This window comes from Sorex fumeus, unplaced genomic scaffold (genome assembly GCF_029834395.1).
Source record: "Sorex fumeus unplaced genomic scaffold, SorFum_2.1 ptg000051l, whole genome shotgun sequence".
NCBI classification, from domain to species: domain Eukaryota; kingdom Metazoa; phylum Chordata; class Mammalia; order Eulipotyphla; family Soricidae; genus Sorex; species Sorex fumeus.
The window spans coordinates 41,976,314-41,995,976 of record NW_026606108.1 but is presented as its reverse complement, the minus strand read 5'-3'; the positions used below and the strand labels follow the sequence as shown (position 1 = coordinate 41,995,976).

General features: G+C 48.5%; 1 protein-coding gene, 1 long non-coding RNA gene and 1 other non-coding gene across 3 annotated transcripts in view; all 3 read left to right on the top strand.

Annotated features, from left to right (window-relative positions):
- LOC130033130 (uncharacterized) overlaps nucleotides 1-19,663 on the top strand; it is a 202,105-nt gene that overhangs the window by 173,100 nt on the left and 9,342 nt on the right. The gene's annotated exons all lie outside the window — the stretch shown is intronic.
- Nucleotides 1-19,663, top strand: part of FGF1 (fibroblast growth factor 1) — a 95,539-nt gene that overhangs the window by 67,304 nt on the left and 8,572 nt on the right. The window contains exon 2 of the mRNA XM_056124846.1: nucleotides 5,792-5,990. Coding sequence (XP_055980821.1) covers nucleotides 5,822-5,990 — 169 coding nt within the window. The 5' untranslated portion in view covers nucleotides 5,792-5,821. The remainder of the gene's footprint in view (nucleotides 1-5,791; nucleotides 5,991-19,663) is intronic.
- On the top strand, nucleotides 941-1,044 carry LOC130033235 (U6 spliceosomal RNA). Its single transcript, XR_008793937.1, has one exon. It is a non-coding gene; the product is annotated as a U6 spliceosomal RNA (small nuclear RNA).

Genomic DNA, 19,663 nt, shown 5'->3' with positions numbered 1-19,663 from the left:
TTCAGGAACGTGTAGAAGTTGACTCCTGCACATGACCAACAGCCCCTCCCGGGGCCAGGGCCACAGGTGACTGCCAACTCAGGAAGATGAGATTGCAGCCCAGGGAAAGGAATTGGCCCAGGAGAAGCGTGTGGGGAGCCAATCAACCAGGACGCCTGACCTCAGGGCTGGTCCAGGTCACAATGGCTGGAATGGGTGGGGGGGGGGGGCAGGGGGGAATGAGATAGGAGAACACACTGTCTCATTTATCTCTTCAGGCAAACTTTCCTTTGCCAGTGGGTGTGAGGTGCACCCTGCCAACCTGACACTCCCTGGCAGAAATAACTAACCCTGGAATTTTCTCAAGCCCTCCAATCTTTCTTCCTTGCTCAGATAAGAAAGGCAGACTTGGTCCCACAATGTATGGTTTCTTCCTAAAGAGACCTTTGTTCCCACTTCTTTGAATTAAAGCTCTTCTACAATACAGGGACATGCTTGAGGCTTACTTTAAATCTACAGTAGGAAGGTCCAGACTAATTTAAATGGAATTAAATTACATTTATGTATCTTTCTGCTTTGCTCTGCCGTTAGTACCAGCATCTTCTCACTGCGTCTCTGGATAATGTGTTCCTACTACAGTCTGGTATTCATTCAACAAATACACACACACACAGGACAGTGAAGGGGCTCAGGCCATGTGCTACATGCGGGATTTAGGAAGAAAATGCACCATTTCTCTAACAGGGTCTTAGAGACTAAAGAAGGCGTCAGATCAACATAGTTAAGTTCTATTCATTCACTCATCCAGCAAATATTTATCAAGTGCCTGTGAGATGCCATGCATCTTGCCAGGCATAGGGGCACCATGGTCAACAAGATAGATGAGCTCGTACAGTCATGGAGCTGACAGTCCCGTCTTACATCATGGCAAGGATAAGAGTACAATAAAAACAACTGAAGTGCTCGCTTCGGCAGCCATATACTAAAATTGGAACGATACAGAGAAGATTAGCATGGCCCCTGCGCAAGGATGACACGCAAATTTGTGAAGTGTTCCATATTTTTAAGTATGCTGAAAGCAGACTATAGACCAAACATGATTTCCACTAAATGCCTCTTTCGCAAACCACAGCACTCAAAAGGAGAGAGAGAACAAAAGGGAATGCCCTGCCACAGAGGCAGGGTGGGATGGGGGGGATGGGGGGGTGGGAGGGATACTGGGACTTGTGGTAGTGGAAAATGGGCACTGGTGGAGGGATGGATATTTGATCACTGTATAATTGAAACCCAAGCACAAAAATTTGTAAGTCTACAACTGTACCTCATGGTGTTTTACTAATAAAACATAAATAATAAAAAAAAAAACAACTGAGGAGTTCTGGAGCGGGAGTGAGAGAACAGCGGGGAGGGCATTTGCCTTGCACGTGACTGACACGGGTTTGATCCCTGGCATCCCATATGGTCCCCCAAGCACCACCAGGAGTAATTCCTGAGTGCAGAGCCAGGAGTAACCCGTGAGCATTGCTGGGGTAACCTCAAAAGAAACACACACACAGAGACACACACACACACACACACACACACACACACACACACACACACATCAAATAGCTGTGAAGAATTAGGAAAAGATCCCTGTGAGAACTATGTTGGGAGGGGTGGGAGGGCGGGAACCTGGGAACTTGACCAGTGAAGCAAAGACAGAAAAGGAGGAGCCCATGGGGAATTATTCACCAGGATGCTGGGGTGGAGGAATCACACTGCTAGGGGGAGGGGGTTAGTGTCCACAAAGGTCTCGAGCTTGGTGGGAGCATTCGTGCTCCATGGAGTGGAAGGCGAGTCAGGGGGAGGCCAGGGCTGTGCTTGGCACAACACAGCAAGGCCTTACTCTCCCACAGAGCAAAGGGAAAGTGACGTGCAGGGTCATCAGGGAACGAACAGGCGCGGCTGTGGGATCAACTCATCTCAGGCTTCCTGTGGGCAGGAGCAGGGAGCTTCAGGCTGGGGAGGGGTCCCAGTTGGCTTTCTGGAGGAGGAGGGTTCTAATATGCAGTTCTGAGGGGGTGAATCTGACTGAGTTATGGACCTATGTCCTGGAAGAAGGGCGGAGGAAGGGAGGGGAAAGGGGGGAGAGAGAGAAGAGAGAGAGGGAGAGAGAGAGAGAGAGAGAGAGAGAGAGAGAGAGAGAGAGAGAGAGAGAGAGAGAGAGCGCTGTTCTGGTAGGTTATAAGAACAAGTGATAGAGTTCAGTGGGGACCAGAGGATGACAGGTGAAGTCTGAGTTTAATCGTGATGGCAACAGGGAGCCACAGACTCAGAGATCTTCAGCGAAGGGGTGATGGCCTGATTAATGCAACAGAATTTTGGGCAGATGGAGGGAGCCCAGGAGGACAAGAGACCCCCATGATGATGACTCCTGGTGATGATGGATCACTTAGGCAGCTGCAGCAAGAAAGAAGAGGGGGTTCGGAGACAGTAGAAAGATAAAATGGAAGGGTTTTGTCATTAATTCGATGAGTTGGATAATTTCCACACTACCCAAAGAACACTCTGAAAGGAATGGATTATTTTATTGAATCCCGTCTTGCGTGTGATCAAATTCTACACATGCGCCACATCTCCTCTACAGAGCAGTGGTCAGAAATTGCTGGGTGCCTGGTTCTAGAGTCACTCAGTTAATCTTGCTACTTGTGTGTGTCAATTTTCTAAAGCCCTGATAATAATTTTTTATGCTTGCTCCATCATCGATGACATATGTGTTAATGTCTCACACCACTGTTTTGGATTTATTCATTTTATTTTATTTATTTTGAGGTCATCATTAGGTGCTACATTCGCTACACTAGCACGCGACAGGGACAAATGGAGCCTGCTCAAGCAAATTGATGATTAACAGGAAGTCAAGTGATCAAGTGATCATTAGGTGCATACAAATTTAGAATATTTATATCTTTATATTGAATACTTATACTTACTATGAAGTGGTTCCTTTGATTCTCGATGATTATTTTTTGCTTCAAACTACTCTTTTTGTTATTATTTGTCTGGTATCTGTTTTTTACCCCTGTACCTTGAAACTTCCTGTGTCTTTATGTTTTAAATATTTATTAGAATCAGAAATAGATTATTCTTTTATTTGGTACCTAGAGTAAACTGACCCCACTTACATTTACTGTAATTGTAAACATATTTTAATTTCCCTTTGTCACTTACTTTTGTGCAATTTTCTATTTCCTCTTTTTTCATACTTTTGGAAAAGCATACTATTATCTATTTTATTTCATTTTCCTTACCTGTTTCTGCTTGGAATCAGTATATTCTATTTTTTTTTCTCTTAGTAATCACCTTTACATTTATTTCATCAAACATGGATTCCCGATTTAATGATGCCTATGGCTAATTAGCATAATAAAGTGAGTAAAAGTTTTGAGGTGCCACACCTCCATTGGGGCTCAGCAAGACAGACACAAAATTCTGCCCACTGGAGACTGGTCACGCAAATCATTCTATGTACAGTGAGATGGTACCAACGTATAATTGGCAGTATACAATTATTGTCTCCTGTGCTCAATTAGGTCTATGCTTTATGAAGGACTTGGGAAAAATATTGATGGTCTCTTAGTCATTTTTAAAGATAGGTATCTATTAAGTCTCATATACTCAGGTGAAGTGGTGATGGGAAAGATACCACAAACAAGGCAAATGCCCTCACTGCTGAGCTATGGCTCTAGCCCTGGGAGAAGGAGGGTTTAGGAAGGAAATGCAACAGGGAGTTTGAAGTCAGCACTGCACTCTTCCCTGTAACACAATGTGAAAAGTTGAATTTTCTATTTGTCACTTTATGGTATAAAAAGAGCTAGACAGAGTTCTACTGTGTGTGAAGGAGGAGAGCTGGAACAATCTTTTAGCTTTTCAATACATTTATCTGATAAATGCCAATTTATTTTATTTGGTGGAGGGTGGCCTTTGGAGGGACTTCAAACAATAGCCAAAACTGAGGACACTGACTGATCTGTCTGGCTGCATAAAGAGAGACAGGGCAGAGACAAATGGAAGTTTCCTATGGGAATGTTAAGTCCAAGTTCACCACGACAAAATATTCAAATTTTTATCATAAAATTGCTTTCCATGTGAGTCACTTCATGACGCTACTCTGGGAGGGAGAGGAGGGATGGATGGATGAATGGATGGATGGATGGATGGATGGATGGATGGATGGATGGGTGGGTGGATGGGTGGATGAATGGGGGATGGATGGGATGGATGGATGGATCAGTGATGAATGGATGGATGAATGGATAAGTAGTGGATGAATGGATGGATGGGTTGATGCCTGGATGGGTAATGGATGGCTGGATGGGTGATGAATGGATGGCTGGATGGGTAATGGATGGATGGGTGATGGATGGATGGATGGATGGGTGATGGGTGGATGGATGGATGAGTAGAGGGTACAATGAGTTCTTAATTGCTTTTTTCTCCTTTTGATCTCAGCCCTTATGGTCATCAGTAATTCATTCTCCTATGTGGTGGGGCCAGTAGACACTATAAGATTCTAACATTCATTAGGGACTTGGTTTTATAATCCATAGAGGGGTTACTGGAAGAATTTTTACATAATAATAGAGATTTGTGATTGGTAGTAGTACAGCAGCTAAGGGTGTGGCTGACCCAGGTACAATCCCTGGCACCTCATCTGGTCCCTGATGGCTGAGCCAGGAGTAAGCCCTGAGCACTGCCAGGCGTGACAAGCAAGAGGGACGGGTTTAAAAGTAGAGAGAGAGTATGGGGGAAATTGTCTGCCATAGAGGCAGGGGGAGGGTTGGAAAGAGGGGCGTAATACCGGGGACACTGGTGGTGGAGAATGTGCATTGGTGGAGGGATGGGTGTTTGATCATTGTGTGACTGAAACTCAAACATGAAAGCTTTGTAACTGTATCTCATGGTGATTCAATACATATATATATATAAAATATATATTGAATATATATACATTATTTATATATATATATATATAGAGAGAGAGAGAGAGAGAGAATGGGTTTATCTCAATGAAGGTCTAGAGCATTAGAGGATCATGGTATATGGCCTGGTTGTCTGTCATAGGAAGCAGTTCTCAGGAGAAAAGAATGAGGGCAAAATTTGGTACAATGGACAGACCCACTTTCTCCTGTGGAGTGGGCAGTGATGAGCCTTCTGTGTAACCATCCGTCTAGAACACGTCCTTTGGCACAGAGACTGGCCGTTGAAAACCCCACTCGCCACCCCACCCGGTGTCTCGGGCCCTGTCCTGTTCTTGCCGGCAACCCCTGAATTTTCCTTCCCTCATCCTCCTCGGCCGTCTCTGTTGTGGAAAGCTGGCGGGGCCCGTCGGCTCAGTCTCTCCTACGGGTTCCTGAGTGTGTATATGGGCTGTGTTATCACTGCCCACGGGGCCCTCGGGGACCAGGTCACAGTGGCGGGAGGGCAGAGGGCAGAACCTCAGTGCCCGCCACTTGGCCTTTGTGGGTTCCCACAAGACCCCAGGTGTTATTTTAGCGCAACTCCAGTGTTTAATTTGAAGCTCTGAAGGAGGGCCGCAAACCTTCCTCACCGGCTTTGAACCCACCGATTCCACTTGAAGTTCTAAAAACGGCCCTGCCTGGATTCAAGCTTGTCCAATTGGGTACTGAGGAAGGGCTGCACGTGGGAGACTGTGTTTCCCGCCCTGCTGGCCTCTCCCGGAGGCACCGACTGGCCATCCCCCATGGGCAGGATCCCTGTACCCAAGCTAGAAGGATCCTGCCACACAGATTGGCTTCTTCTCTTACAGCCTAGACCCCGCCGCTGCAGCAGCTGAGCCATGGCCGAAGGGGAGATCACCACCTTTGGGGCGCTGATGGAGAAGTTTAATCTGCCGCCAGGGAATTACAAGAAGCCCAAACTCCTTTACTGCAGCAATGGGGGCCACTTCCTGCGCATCCTCCCGGACGGCACAGTAGATGGGACCAGGGACCGCAGTGACCAGCACAGTAAGTGACTCTCTCTCACACAGCCCTGCTTTCTGCTGTCATGCTGGGTCGAGGGAAGCAGATGGGAGCCCTGGAGCTCACCTCTGCTCCCAGATGATTCCACCTAGGCACAGCACTCTCTGAGGCAGGGAAGAGAAATCTAGGGAGCCTGGAGGGAGGCATTGTGAGGGCTCAACCTACCCCATGAGGTCCCGTTTAGAACGTTTTAAAAGGACTCTGTTGACCTCACACCACAGCCTCTGGAACTAGTTTCAGACGGTCCTTGAGGCTGGACAGTCCAGTGGCAGCATGGCAGGGAGGGTGCTGAGTGGGGCCAAGGTGGTGCACAGCCTGCAGAGAAGCACGGGCTGGGCTCCGGGCTCCCACTGGGCTTGGTTTCTGAAATCCTAGTTCCCAACTGGGGTCTTGCACATCATAAATTACGCGGCACTCGCTCGATACCGATCACGCAGATGTGGTTGTGGGAAGGAGGACAGGGAAAGTCATTCTCCAGACCTCCAAGGAAGCAGAGTGCCCGGGTGATCAGAGCCAGCCGGGCTCTGTGCTGGCAGGGGGGATAAGTGGAGGTCTGACTTTGGAGAATGAATAAAAACCCCATTGAGCTTGAGAGACATCTGGTGCTGTGTGTGTGTGTGTGTGTGTGTGTGTGTGTGTGTGTTTGAGATATGGTGTCTGGCCTTGCTGTGGTGCTAGGAATAGCCCCTGAGGTCAGACCTGTTCCATGCTAAAGGGGAAAACTGCCTATGAATGAAGGAAAGGAATGTGTGATTGAACAGGTCACAGAGACAGACACAGGGCGATTGTGAGGTCTGGCCACGGGCTTTATTTATTTACTTATTTTTGGCTTCTTTTTGGCTCACACCTAGCGATGCTCAGGGGTTACTCCTGACTTTGCACTCAGGAAACACTCCTGGCGGTGCTCAGAGGACCATATGGGACTCTGGGAATCGAACCCGGGTCAGCCGCATGCAAGGCAAACATCCTACCTGCTGTGCTATTATTGCTCCAGCCCCGGGCCATGGGCTATAAACTGCAGAGCAGTGCTCCAGCCTGGCTGGGCTTGGTGCTTTCTAGATCAGATTGTCTTCGGGGTTCTGGAACAAACACCAAATCTCTGAGCACAAATGAAACTCATGACAACCCCTGCATGCTGCTCATACTCTTCCATCGGGGGCACAGGGAGCAGGGCCAGCAGCCGACAGTCCTCAGAGACACGGTCCTTTCCCACCCGCCCAGCACACAGGCCCTCGAGGCACAGCCACAGGGTTATACTTTTGAGGCTGTGTTTCTGTAGCTGGCCTTCAGATATGCCTGCAGAATGCCATCTGTTCCCACAACGAAGTGAGACGCTCATGTCTACTCCGAAGAAGTCCTGAAGACTCCAATACATTCAAGCAAACACCTAAAAGGATTGGCAATAAAGTGGCCCACGGCCCGTGGCATATGCAAAGACACAGCCTGTGGGTCTGTCCCACACCCCAAGGCTTTTATTTCTTCATGGCTTTCATTTTCCCAACTTTTTTTTTAAACCCATGTTAAGAATCACTAAGAATACGCCCTCATGCTCAGAATCACCAAGGAAAGACCACCTGGGTGACACCGGGGTTAGGCCCTTCCTGAAAGGGGAATGACAAATGACAAATGACCTGGCACCCGAGCTGCGCAGGAGGAAGAGAGCGGCTTGGAACGCCTTCAAGAACGTCGAAGAAATAGCTAAGAAGACGAAGAACCTCCGGCTCCGGGCACATCTCTTTGATTCCACTGTTCTTCCTGCATTAACATATGCCTCAGAGACCTGGGCCCTACGCAAACAAGATGAGAACGCTATTCAGGTCTCCCAAAGAAGAATAGAAAGAGCTATGCTTGGAATATCACATTTCACTCAAATGAGAGAACGAATCCGGAGTTCTGACATCCGTCGACGATCAAGGATCAGGGACGCTGTCTCATTTGCCAAGGTGTCAAAAATCAGATGGGCTGGTCACGTAATGAGATTTAAAGACGACCGTTGGACTAGAGCTGTTACTGATTGGATTCCACGGGATGTCAAAAGACCGCGTGGCCGCCCACCTACCAGATGGTCAGACTTCTTCGTCAAGATCATGAACGATCGGTTTGAGGCCATTCCTGTTCCCGGAGCGAACAGATGCCATTGGGCTACACTAGCACTTGACAGGGACAAATGGAGACGTTACTGGCGCCCGCTCGAGCAAATCGACGACTAACGGGAAGTTAAGTGATTAAGTGATAAGTGATACATTCCAAGGTTTTGTGGACAAATTTCATGTGACCTCATCATTGTGGTTCTGACACTAAGGGGGGCTCCCTAACTGTGCTCTGGTTTGGGCAGTGGCTCAGGCAGACGTAGGAACCCTTGCGGTGCTCACGGTGTGGGGAGGTTTGCACCCAGGCACTGCCTGGGTCAAGATCTGTCATGGTTCCCTGTTCTCCCCTGGACAAGCAGGAGAATGTTACCCGCCACCTACCTAGGTTTCTTGGAGAATGGCTTGAGATTAATTCAGTGAACATTCTTGGCAGGGAACCTTGCTGAGATCCCCGCACAGTATTAACCCTGACACCGGCAGCCGGGTCATCACCATCACTGTGAGGATTTCCAGATATTCACCCCAGTGCAAGGAAACACAGGATCCCCACACTCCTTCCCTAGTCCCATCAGCAAACCCCCCTCCCGGGACAGCCAGAAATGCAGCTTCCCATTTGGACCTTGCTGCCAACAAGAGTCACTGTGTTGGCTTTGTCATTTAGCCTGGACTATGAACAAGGAAAAGGATGCTGAGAGATCTGAGTCAGTGTGGTGGGGGAGAATACAGAAATTTCTTTTTTTATTTTTCTTTTGGTTTTTGGGCCATAGCCAGCCTTGCTCAGGGCTGACTCCAGGCTCTGTACTCAGAAATCACTCCTGGCGCTGCTCGGGGGACCCGGTGGGAAGCCTGTGTAAGGCAAGTGCCCTCCCCGATTAGTCCTGCCCTGGGTACAGCAATTTCTGCCTGTCCCTGTCACCATCAGTGGTGAGTTCTATCGGACTCAGCCCTGAGAGATTCCAGTTCCCTCCACTTTGCATTCAGGGTTCTGAAAACGTCGCTTCAAGTCCCCCAGGAACTGATGAGTTCCTGGATGTCTTAGCAGATTCCTTGCTTACAAGGAAAACTGTGCAGGCTTGGAACTGCCTTGACCTTGCAGGCAAGCACTGGTGTGGTTCTGTCGCCCTCTACTGCCTAGTATCAGTACTATCACAGCTCTTGAAAATGTCGAAGTTTCTTTCGCCCCAAAATGCAGTGCTTAGGACTTACTTTTGGCTCTGTGCTCAGGGGTCGCTCCTGCCGGTGCCCTGGGGGCCATACACATTTCTGGGTGGGGATCCAACACTGTTTTCAAGGCAAGGCAAGCACCCTTCCCACGGGACTACCTCTCCAGCCCCAAGGTCTCCTCATTTTAAACACAAAGATGCCGGCAGTACCTGCCTCCTAAGAGAGAGGGAGGGTTAAGTGTGATCAAACTTGTCGAAGGATTTGACACACTGCCTGTCAGAGCTTGAAAATGGGTATTTATCACAGCACCATCATCAGCATCCCCATGACCATCATCACCACCATCACTACTGCCGCCCCCCCCACCCCAACCTGTCTTTGGAATCCCTTAGGTCGAGTGGCGCTCACTGACAGAGGCAGGTGCTTCTCCCCAGGCCCCTGGGGCCTCTGCGTGTGGCCATTGAGCAGGCCAGCACGGGGGTGTTGTGCCCAGGATGGATCCAGCCAACCCTGCCCGATCCCACCTCTTCCCCTGGCCGGGTGCCTGGGGCAAGGCCAGGGAACACACCCCGTCTGCTCCTGCCTGGCGCCCCTTTTCGAGTGGAGGGACCCCGACTTTGGCAGCCGGATTAACAACCAGAACAGTCACGAAGCAGGAGAACAAGCCCCCGCACTGCGAAGCCTGCAGCCCCCTCCGAGGACCTGCTCCCCCCGCCCCCCCCCCCCCCAACCTCCCGATGCACGAGAGAAGGAGCAGGGTTATTCCTGGCCTCATTCGCCACACAGATGGAAATGTTCCTGAGCAAAGTGTGCGCCGATGAAATATTTATGAATCAAACCACATCCTAAAGGTACTTAGGGAGTTTGCCGGGCCAAAGCCTCCAACTCTGTCGCGGGTTATAAAGAACAGGCCCCTCCTTCCGTGCAATCCCTCTGCCCGCTTGCTTTGGGGGTGTGTGTGTGGGGGGCGGGGGAAGCCAGCTTCCCTTCTCTGGCTGGATGTAATGGTACTTAGTGGTCATGGCATAACAATTAAACCAGCTTTCCCATTGTCCAGGAGACAGGCTGGTTGCCACAGATCAGAAAGGGGCAGGTTTGGGCCAGAGTGATAGTCCAGCGGGTAGGGCATTTGCCTTGCACATCGCAGACCTGGGTTCGAGCCTCGGCATCCCATATGGTTCCCTGAGCACTACCAGGAATGACTCTTGAGTGCAGAGCCAGGGGTAACCCCTGAGCATCACTGGGTGTGGCAAGAAAGAAAGAAAGAAAGAAAGAAAGAAAGAAAGAAAGAAAGAGAGAGAGAGAGAGAGAGGGAGGGAGGGAGGGAGGGAGGAAGGAAGGAAGGAAGGGGCAGATTTGAGGGGGCTGGGGGGAATCACTCACCCCATGCAGGGGCCTTCATCAAGGTGGGATGGGACCATAGTGCTCCCAGTCCCTTCTCCCCACTTGCTCCTTATCTTCTTTCTCCCTCAAGGTTTCTCTAGGTTAAAATTTTCTTTTGTTAATAGGATGTAGTTTATACAGTGTATCAAATATTCCCAGACACCTTATTCTGCCCCCAAAGGTGAGCGGACACACATTCTAAATACCCTTTTCTATCTATCTAGATGTGTGTGGATGTATGCGCACGCACTCCAAACCACTGGAATCTTTTTTCCCACAAACTTCCCCCACCCCTTTCCTACCCCCCTCCTACGTCTTTAATGTTTTCTGGAGCCCAACTTGTGGCTACATTTTAATTATAAATGCCACTGACACAAAACCACCTCACGGAGCTCTGAATGAGGCTGACCTCACTTTGGGTAAACACGGCCAGGGACGGGAAGTCTCCAGCTCAGAATAAACCAGGCACGTAATCTCGCTGGGCCTCTCTCTGGATGCCGCAGTGGAAAGCAGATTCAGGGCCACAGGGGTGGCGACAGCGCCCCCCACACACGCCCCCCACACGCGTCTGTCCTAATTGGCTACAGAATCCTCTTGAGCACGTCCTAGTCAAGAGCAGGGATGTAGCTCAGGCTTCACCTGTATGAAGCTCTGGGTTCCATTCCTAGCACCAAAACCAGTTAAGCCCCCAAAAGGAAATTAAAAATAAAGTCACTGCCTAGCTTAAGTTAAACAAGGTAACTGGGGGCACAGATATTATATAATGATTGAGTGCTCAAAGTCAAGAGGGATTGAGTTGCTAGCATAGATGCACCAAATAACCAAACAATATATAAAGAGGGCTGGAATGATAGCACAGTGGGTAAAGCATTTGCCTTGCGTACAGCTGACCCGGGTTTGATTCCCAGCACCCCATATGGTCCCCCGAGCATCACCAGAAGTAATTCCTGAGTGCATGAGCCAGGAGTAACCTTTGTGAATCACCAGGTGTGACCAAGAAGCAAAAAAAAAAAAAAAAGATATATAAAGAAACCACTAAGAAACCTGAAGAGAGAAACTGAGCATCACAGAACAGAGGGGTCTGTTCCCCAGTTCTCGGAGTCTAACCTGATGGAAAGTGCCAGAAAAGGAAAACTGAATCAAGAGGGTGTGGTGGTAGGGCCCCGCCTAAAGCAGTGCCAAGGCTCCTCTCTGTGGACCCCTCTGTACAGGGCTAGATGGGGCGTGAAGTCGAGCCTGAACTGCGTCATCCAACAGGGCCGGGCCTAGGGAACAGGAAGCAGGAGCCCCAGCCAGCAAGCAAAGAAGGAGGCTTTAGAATGAACCTACAGGAAGTAGGAAGCAAACCCCGCACCGAACCAGCAGCACCTTGGCCCGCAGTGAGCTGGTGTTTCTGTGCCATTGTGACTTCAAATAGAACCAAAAGGTTGATCCCTCCTCTCCTCGCCCCGGTCTCAGTCCTTGCTCTTTCCCTGCCTGGAGCATCCTAGGCAAGAGGGAGTCTGTCTGTCTCTTGGGCACATTTTCCACTCTAGTCCCTATACTAGCTATGCAAATGGCTATAGTCACGATTTTTTGTTTAACCAAGAATTTACTGTAACTATTCATTTTGCTGTATTTTTTTCCCCACAGTAGATTATTTTCTTTTTTTATTTTGGGAAGAGAAAAAAAGTGTGTGTGTAGGAGAGAGAGAGAAAGAGAGAGAGAGAGAGAGAGACAGAGAGAGAGAGACAGAGAGAGAGAGAGACAGAGAGAGAGACAGAGACAGAGAGACAGAGAATCGCTTCTTGTCGAAGCTGTCTTGGGACTTTGTCCTTACCCTTCAGGGACTCATCTGAACCTTGATTGGATAAAGGCCCTAAGATGGGCCCTGCCTGGCAGTATCTATATTGCAAATTATAATGCCCAAAAGGAGGGGACAGGAGAGAGAGAGAGAGAGAGAGAGAGAGAGAGAGAGAGAGAGAGAGAGAGAGAGAAGAAAAGTGCCTGCCATAGAGGCAGGCTGGGGTGGGGGGGGTGGCAGGAGGGATGTGGGGGACATTGGTGGTAGGAAATGTGCACTGGTGGAGGGATGGATGTTCCATCACTGTGTGACTGAAACTCAATCATGACAGCTTTGTAACTGTACCTCATGGTGATGTGGTGATTCAATAAAAAGAAAAGAAACGGGCCCTCTCGGGCCTAGTCACCATTCCCTGTGGACAGTGGTCTGGCCCTGGTCTGAGTTATCTGCGTGGCTTTGTGGCTGTGGTACCCTGACCAGCTACCCATGGAAGGAGATGCATCTTCTGCGGGGCTGTGCACCCCCCCCCCCCATCTTTCTGAGCTCCCCTTCTGCCTGTGCTGGGCCTCCTGCTCCTTCTCAGCAGCTGCAGGAGGATGTGGGCTGGGAGAGCTGGAACTCGGTTCCCCGGGGGAGACGGACACCTAGTCCGTTACCGGAGCAGCTCAGCCTGGGTGTTGCTCCTTCCTGCTCCCCCCACCCCCACTTGCAGAAGGATATATGTTTAGGAAACGGAGCCAGAAAGAAATCTAGTGAAAATGAGCTATGAAACTTGGACATCCTGGAGAAATAATATTTACAGAGGAAACTCTTGAGACGAACTCTCACTAGCACTCTGAGCCGGGGGCCGAGGACTGAAGCAAGTGCCAAATGCCTCTGGCTCATGTTTACCTCTGGGAGGCTTTTCCCCGGCCAAGATGGGACTCCACAAACGGCTATGTCAACTCCACTTACCCCACAGCAAGACAAGTGGCCACAGAGTGAAGGCATAGAACAGAACGGAGCTCAGAAATGAAAAGCCAAGAACAAACCTGGTCCTGAGAGATAACAGGCAGGCTTGTGGGATATTAAACCCTGGTTTCCTGGGGGGTGAGGAGGCAGTTCTGGCGATGGGGGCAGCTGCAATAGTGGAAGGAGGGGGCACGGAGGAAATCTCTCCACCTTCCCTTCAACTTTGCTATCAGCCTGAAAACTTCCGACAGTGAAAGTCTACTAATAGCTTTTTAAAATCTGCTTTGAAGAGCCAGAGAGAGATGGAGGTAAAGCACTTGCCCTGTGTGCAATCAACCCCCATTTAATCTCAGGCCCCACACATGGTTCCCGGAACACTGCCAGGAGTGATCCCTGAGCACAGAGCCGAGAAAACCCTGAGCACAGCCCATTTATAAACCCCCAAACAAAAGAAGTCTTGATTGCCAGGAAGACGTGCTCGTTGGGACTTCTGTAGCATCTTCCATGGGTCTGCCGGGCTGTTCCTACACCAGCTCATCTCACCAGCCCGGGCTGGGGTTGCACTCTGCACCCACAGCCTCCTCCACAGACTGAAGCTCAGTGCAAACCTGTATTGGGCCAGGCTGTGGGTGCCAGCTTTCAAATAGTCCGTGCTCACTTCAAAGTGATTCTCACCAGCTGTCAATCTTTCCTATCTGTGTCTGTGGTCTTTGAATGTTGCTATGTTTCCATGGCAACTGTTTGGGACGCCACCCCTCACAGCCACAGAGACAGAAGACATATAAAAGCCTATGGCATAAAGTCTCAAGCAACACAGGAAGAGGCAATTTGGGGGGAATCCGACTAGATCACTTGTCCTTGTGAAAACATTTTGGGAAGACACTTTGGGCGATCCACAGCCTCTCAACCTAAGGTTGTATCCATGTATTCTAGGTTCTCTCCCTTCCTGAGAAGCCCGTGTTCTTGATGAGTCTCTCTCTCTCCCTCTCTCACTCTATCTCTTCTTCCCTCTTTCTCTATTCCTCATTTTCTCCATCTCCCTCTCTGTCTCTTTCTCTCCCCACTCTCCCTCTCTTTCTCTCTCTCCCTCTTTCTATCTCTCTCCTTCTTTGTCTCTCTCCCTCTCTCCTCCCTCACTTTCCCTCTCTACTCCCACCTGTTCCTTCTCTCCCTCTCTCCATAACTATATAAATGAAACCATTTAATTCTGGGGCTGGAGCGATAGCACAGCAAGTAGGGCATTTGCCTTGCATGCGGCCGACCGGGCCAACCTGGGTTCAATTCCTCCACCCTTCTTGGAGAGCCTGGCAAGCTACTGAGAGTATCTCACCAGCACGAAAAAGCCTGGCAAGCTTACTGGGCCCGCTTGAGCAAATCAATGAACAACAGGAGGACAGTGCTACAGTGCTGTTTCATTCTAGGAAAAAAAAGAGACAGCACACTTTACTCATAAATATGTATGTTTGGCCTGACCCAAAAACTGGCCATCCCCTTGTCTCTTTCCCTCTTCTTGGGACACCCTATGAAGCCAAGACAAAACAATTTTGAAATTAGCCCAATTAACAACCCTCCAACGGTTTCTACAAATCCAAGTGCAAGGAAGAAATCTCTCTAAATCAGTAGCTAGAAACAATTAAGCTTAATGAGGAAGGCACGTCAGAAGCCAAAGCAGGCAGAAAGCTTGGCCTCCTTGCCAGTTAGCTAAGCTATGAATGCCAAGGAAAGTTCTTGAAGAAAATGGAAAGTGTCACTTCAATGAACACAGGAATGATAAGGAAGTGAAGCAGTCTTATTCCTGATATGGAGAAAGTGTGACTGTTCTGGATAAAGGATCAAATCATAAAGAGGAGAAGGGACAGGTGGAGGGAGGGAAAGGGAGAGGAAGGGAGGGAGGGGGGAGAGAGAGAAGGAGAGGGAGAGAGAGAGAAGAAGAGGGAGGAAGAGGGGGAGAGAGAGAGAGAGAGAGAGAGAGAGAGAGAGAGAGAGAGAGCTCAGACAGCTGCAGTGCACCCTGGCATGCATAAAGACCTGAGCTGGATCCCAGGTACCACTTGGTACCCAGAACCAAGAGGCCAGAGCAGCACCACATTGCCAGGTTTAAGCACTGGGCTGAGAGTGAGCCAAGTGCTCCAGGGAGTGCTCCAGAGCCCCGTGAGCGCTGCTTTGGAACCTCCCCACACTCAAATAAAAAGACCAAACCAGCCATAATATTCCCATCAGCTAAAGTCAAATGAAAAGCAAGGACCTAATTCTGTCTAAGTTTGGGAAAACACAGTAAGGAAGGAGCAAAAAAAAGCTGGATTTTTGCAGGGGTGGGTTCATGAGATTTCAGAAAAGAAACCATCTCGAATGCATCTGAGTTTAAGGTAAGGCAGCAAATGCTAAGTGAGAAGCTGTAACCAGAGATCCAGAATGTCTTGACAAGATCACCAATGAAGTCACCTGCACCGAAGGAAAGATTTTCAATGGAAAGACAGCTTTCTGTTGGGCAAAGATACCACCTATTAGCTAGAGAGGAGAAATTCATGCTTGGCTCCAAAACTTCAAAGGACAGTGTGGTTCCTACTAGGGCTACTGCATCTGGTAACTCAAAATTGATGCCAATGCTTGCTTACTATTATTTAAGGACACAGAAGGTCAAAGGCATTACAAATGATGGTAAGGGCCAGAGAGACAGCACAGCGGGTAACATGCTTGTCTTGTATGCCACCAATCAGGGTTTAATGTCCAGCATCACTTATAGTACCCTAAGTCCTGCCAGGGAGTGATTCCTGAGTACAGCCAGGTGTGACCCAATGCCCTCCACATGCCAGAAAGAATTATGCAAAATCTTCCCTGCCTATACTCTATAAATCAAAAAGCAGTCTGGGCAACAGCCCTTCTAATTATAACATGGTGTGCTGGATATTTCAAACTCTCTCTTGAAACCAACCACAAGTGGTTGTGCAGTCACCTGTAGGACAGCTGGTGACCCCTTTCTGTAGGAGATGCTCTGAGAAGCAATGAGGACAATAAAAAGGACAGGGACAACTCTGGACAATTTTCCAGGGGCTATTTCATGCATCATCACAACACCAGGATGTTATCATCATAGATTAGGAAACGGGTGACTGAGGTGCCCGGTAATGGCACAGCTATACAGAAGCAAGGGTAATTTCACTCAGCATCCACACCTTTAATTCTATATATATATAATTTAATTATGTGTTTATACCAACACAGAATCCCAGGCAAGGCCTCAGCTCTTATAGGTGGCCCATCAATAGTTGTCCTCTTTACTTCGCTCTTTTCTAAACATACCTATGTTGAGATGTTGGTCTCTTTTCTTTAGAGCATATAAAAGGTCTCTGAAATCCACAAAGTCTAAAGATTTTTTTTAATTTATTTTTTATTTTTAGTGAAACACCATGAGGTACAGTTATAGATTTACAATTTTTTGTGCTTGGGTTTCGATTATACAATGATCAAATACCCACCCCTCCACCAGTGCCCATTTTCCACCACCATGGATAATATCCCTCCCACCCCCATCCCTCCCATCTCACCCTGCCTCTGTGGCAGGGCAATCCCATGTGTTCTCGCTCTCCTTTTGAGTGTTGTGGTCTGCAAAAGAGGCTTTGAGTGGCAAACATGTTCAGTCCAGAGTCTACTTTCAACATGCATCTCCCCTCCTGGGAGGATCCTCCAAACACTCTTTATTTGGTGCTCCCTTTTCTAACTGAGCTGCCCTTTCCCCTAGAATGCCTGCCTGGCCTCTAAGCTATGGAGTAATCCTCCTGGTGTTGATCTCAGCTCTTCTTGGGTATTAATCTCATATTTTGTTTCTTTATATTCCCCAGATGAATGCAATCCTTCTATGTCTATCCCTCTCTTTCTGACTCATTTCGCTTAGCATGATACTTTCCATGTTGTACCACTTGTATATAAATTTCATGACTTCATCTTTTCTAACAGCTACGTAGTACTCCATTGTGTAGATGTACCAAAGTTTCTTTAACCAGTCATCTGTTCTTGGGCATTCAGGTTTCTTCCAGGTTCTGGCTATTGTAAAGAGTGCTGCAATGAACAAACAAGTGCAGATATCACTTCGCAAAGTCTAAAGATTTTAATCAGTCTCAAGAAGAGCATTTTAAGAAAGCAGTTCACCAAGATAAACACAGAATCATTCAATTTGTCCAGTTAAAGGGCACACATCATTGTTCTTTCTTATATCCAGACTTGGGAAAACATCTTTGCCATCAGTTGTAGAACATTTTCCTGTCCTCAAAAGAAACCCTCTCTCTCCTAACCCCTGTGTCCCTTCCATGTTCCCCCTCAGTTCCTGACCACCACTGACCCGCTTCCTATCCCTGTGGCTTTATCCATTGAGGACTCACCAAAGTTCGAAAGATTGGAAAAAATTGCTCCGTGGCTTTTAGGTTTCTTTATGGAAATCAGCTTCCTGTGATAAGATAAAATTCACTTACCACAGGAAGTGAGCAGAAGCCTTGAGTTTCTGTAATAAAGACTTCCAAGGACAAGAGAATTTCTGTCTTCAAAGAGAGTGATGCCACTGCGGATCACCTCGGGTGAATCAGAGGATAAGGAAAGAGAAGATGAGTTGATCCAGGCGATGAGTATGGACATGGTCAGAGGCCTGTGGGATAGTGGCAGAGTGGAACACGGTTCAAGTGGTAAAAAGAAGGCAGCTCATGTACCAATGTGGAAAAATCTCTAGTTAGTTACTAAACAAAACGGGCGAAGGGAGGGGAGGGGAGAAAGTACAAATTGTGTATAGCATTTACCATTTGTATTTTTAAAACAATGGTAGGAGAGATAACATACATGCTCCTACATGCAAAACTCTCTAGAATGAGGCATCTAAATCTTGGGGAGGGAGGTGGTTCTTTTTTTGCTTCAGTGTCCCCAGGAGAACACCTCCTGGGAGGGGGGTGTCTATCTGGTCGACTCTGTCTACAGTGGCATTCCCTTCTAGTGCATGTGGGAGGCTGGGTGAGAAGGGAGAGAGAAGTTTCTAGGTGGGATGGGCGAGAGATGTTTCTCTGCCTCCTTTTCCATTTCTTCCAAGTTTAAAACATGTGAATGTATGTGTCCTGTTCAGAGAAACTTTAAAATAAAAACAAAGAAGCAATGAGGACTTGGGATCTGCTGGCTGGAGCCCTGGATCCCTTGCAGCTGCCCTGCCCAGTCTCCAGGTGGGGTTAGAGGTTGTGGGGTTGGGTTATCCAGACTGACATGCTCCTCCTCTTGGAAAACAACTGGGGCAGCATGGTCATCCCTGGTCTAGTGTTCACTACTCATCCTAACAGTGGTTGTGAGAGTTAGGTGAGCCAAGGAACTGTCCACTAGAGTCAAGAATCAATGGGATTTCCAGATGTGAACCTCCTTTCCACGACCATCATGTTGCAAATAATCCAGTGGGTACCAGATGCCAGTGAGATGCCCAGTAGTGAAATCACAAAGAATCTATCATTATCAACAGGCAGAGAGTGGATCCAAGGAATCCAACCTTGAGTTTTCACAGTCTCGGTACCACTGATTCTGGGGCCCATCACTCCTTGTTGTTACACATGGCCCCATGCTCAGGCGTGTCTTTGGCCTCTGCCTACTAGATATTTATGGGTTGCACCATCCTGATCCAGTTTCCACAACCAAAAGTGTCTCTGAACACGGACAAATGTCCCTTGAAGAACAAAATTCCCTCCCTCCTTCATCCTGCCATGCCAGGTGAGGCTGGCTGCCCCATGCCTGCATTTTCAGATGACCAAATGCCAGGGGCCCCCTTCACCTCCACTCCAGGTGAAGTTGGGCTTCACAGGATGTGGGTGGGGACTGTTTTTCCTCATTTCAGATGTGCTCATGAATCCTAACTTCTGGGATGATTTTTTCTTTTTTGAGGGGAGGGAGGAAGAGGAGGAGGAGGAGGAGGAGCAGAAGGAGGGGGAGAAGGAGGAGAAGAAAGAGGAGGAGGAAGAAGAGGAGGAGGAGAGGAGGAGGAGGAGGTGGAGGAAGAGGAGGAGGAGGAGGAGAAGGGGGGAGGAGGAGGAGGAGGAGGAGGAGGAGGAGGAAGAGGAAGAGGAAGAGGAAGAGGAAGAAGAAGAAGAAGAAGAAGAAGAAGAAGAAGAAGAAGAAGAAGAAGAAGAAGAAGAAGAAGAAACTATTAGATTTGTATATAATAATGATCTGTCCACCAGAATCTCACACACCTCAAAGGTCAGGGCCACAGCTAGGCAGCCCTGGGCAGGTGGCGAACCTGCCTTCTTACTGGAACCCCAAGGTGTGATGTT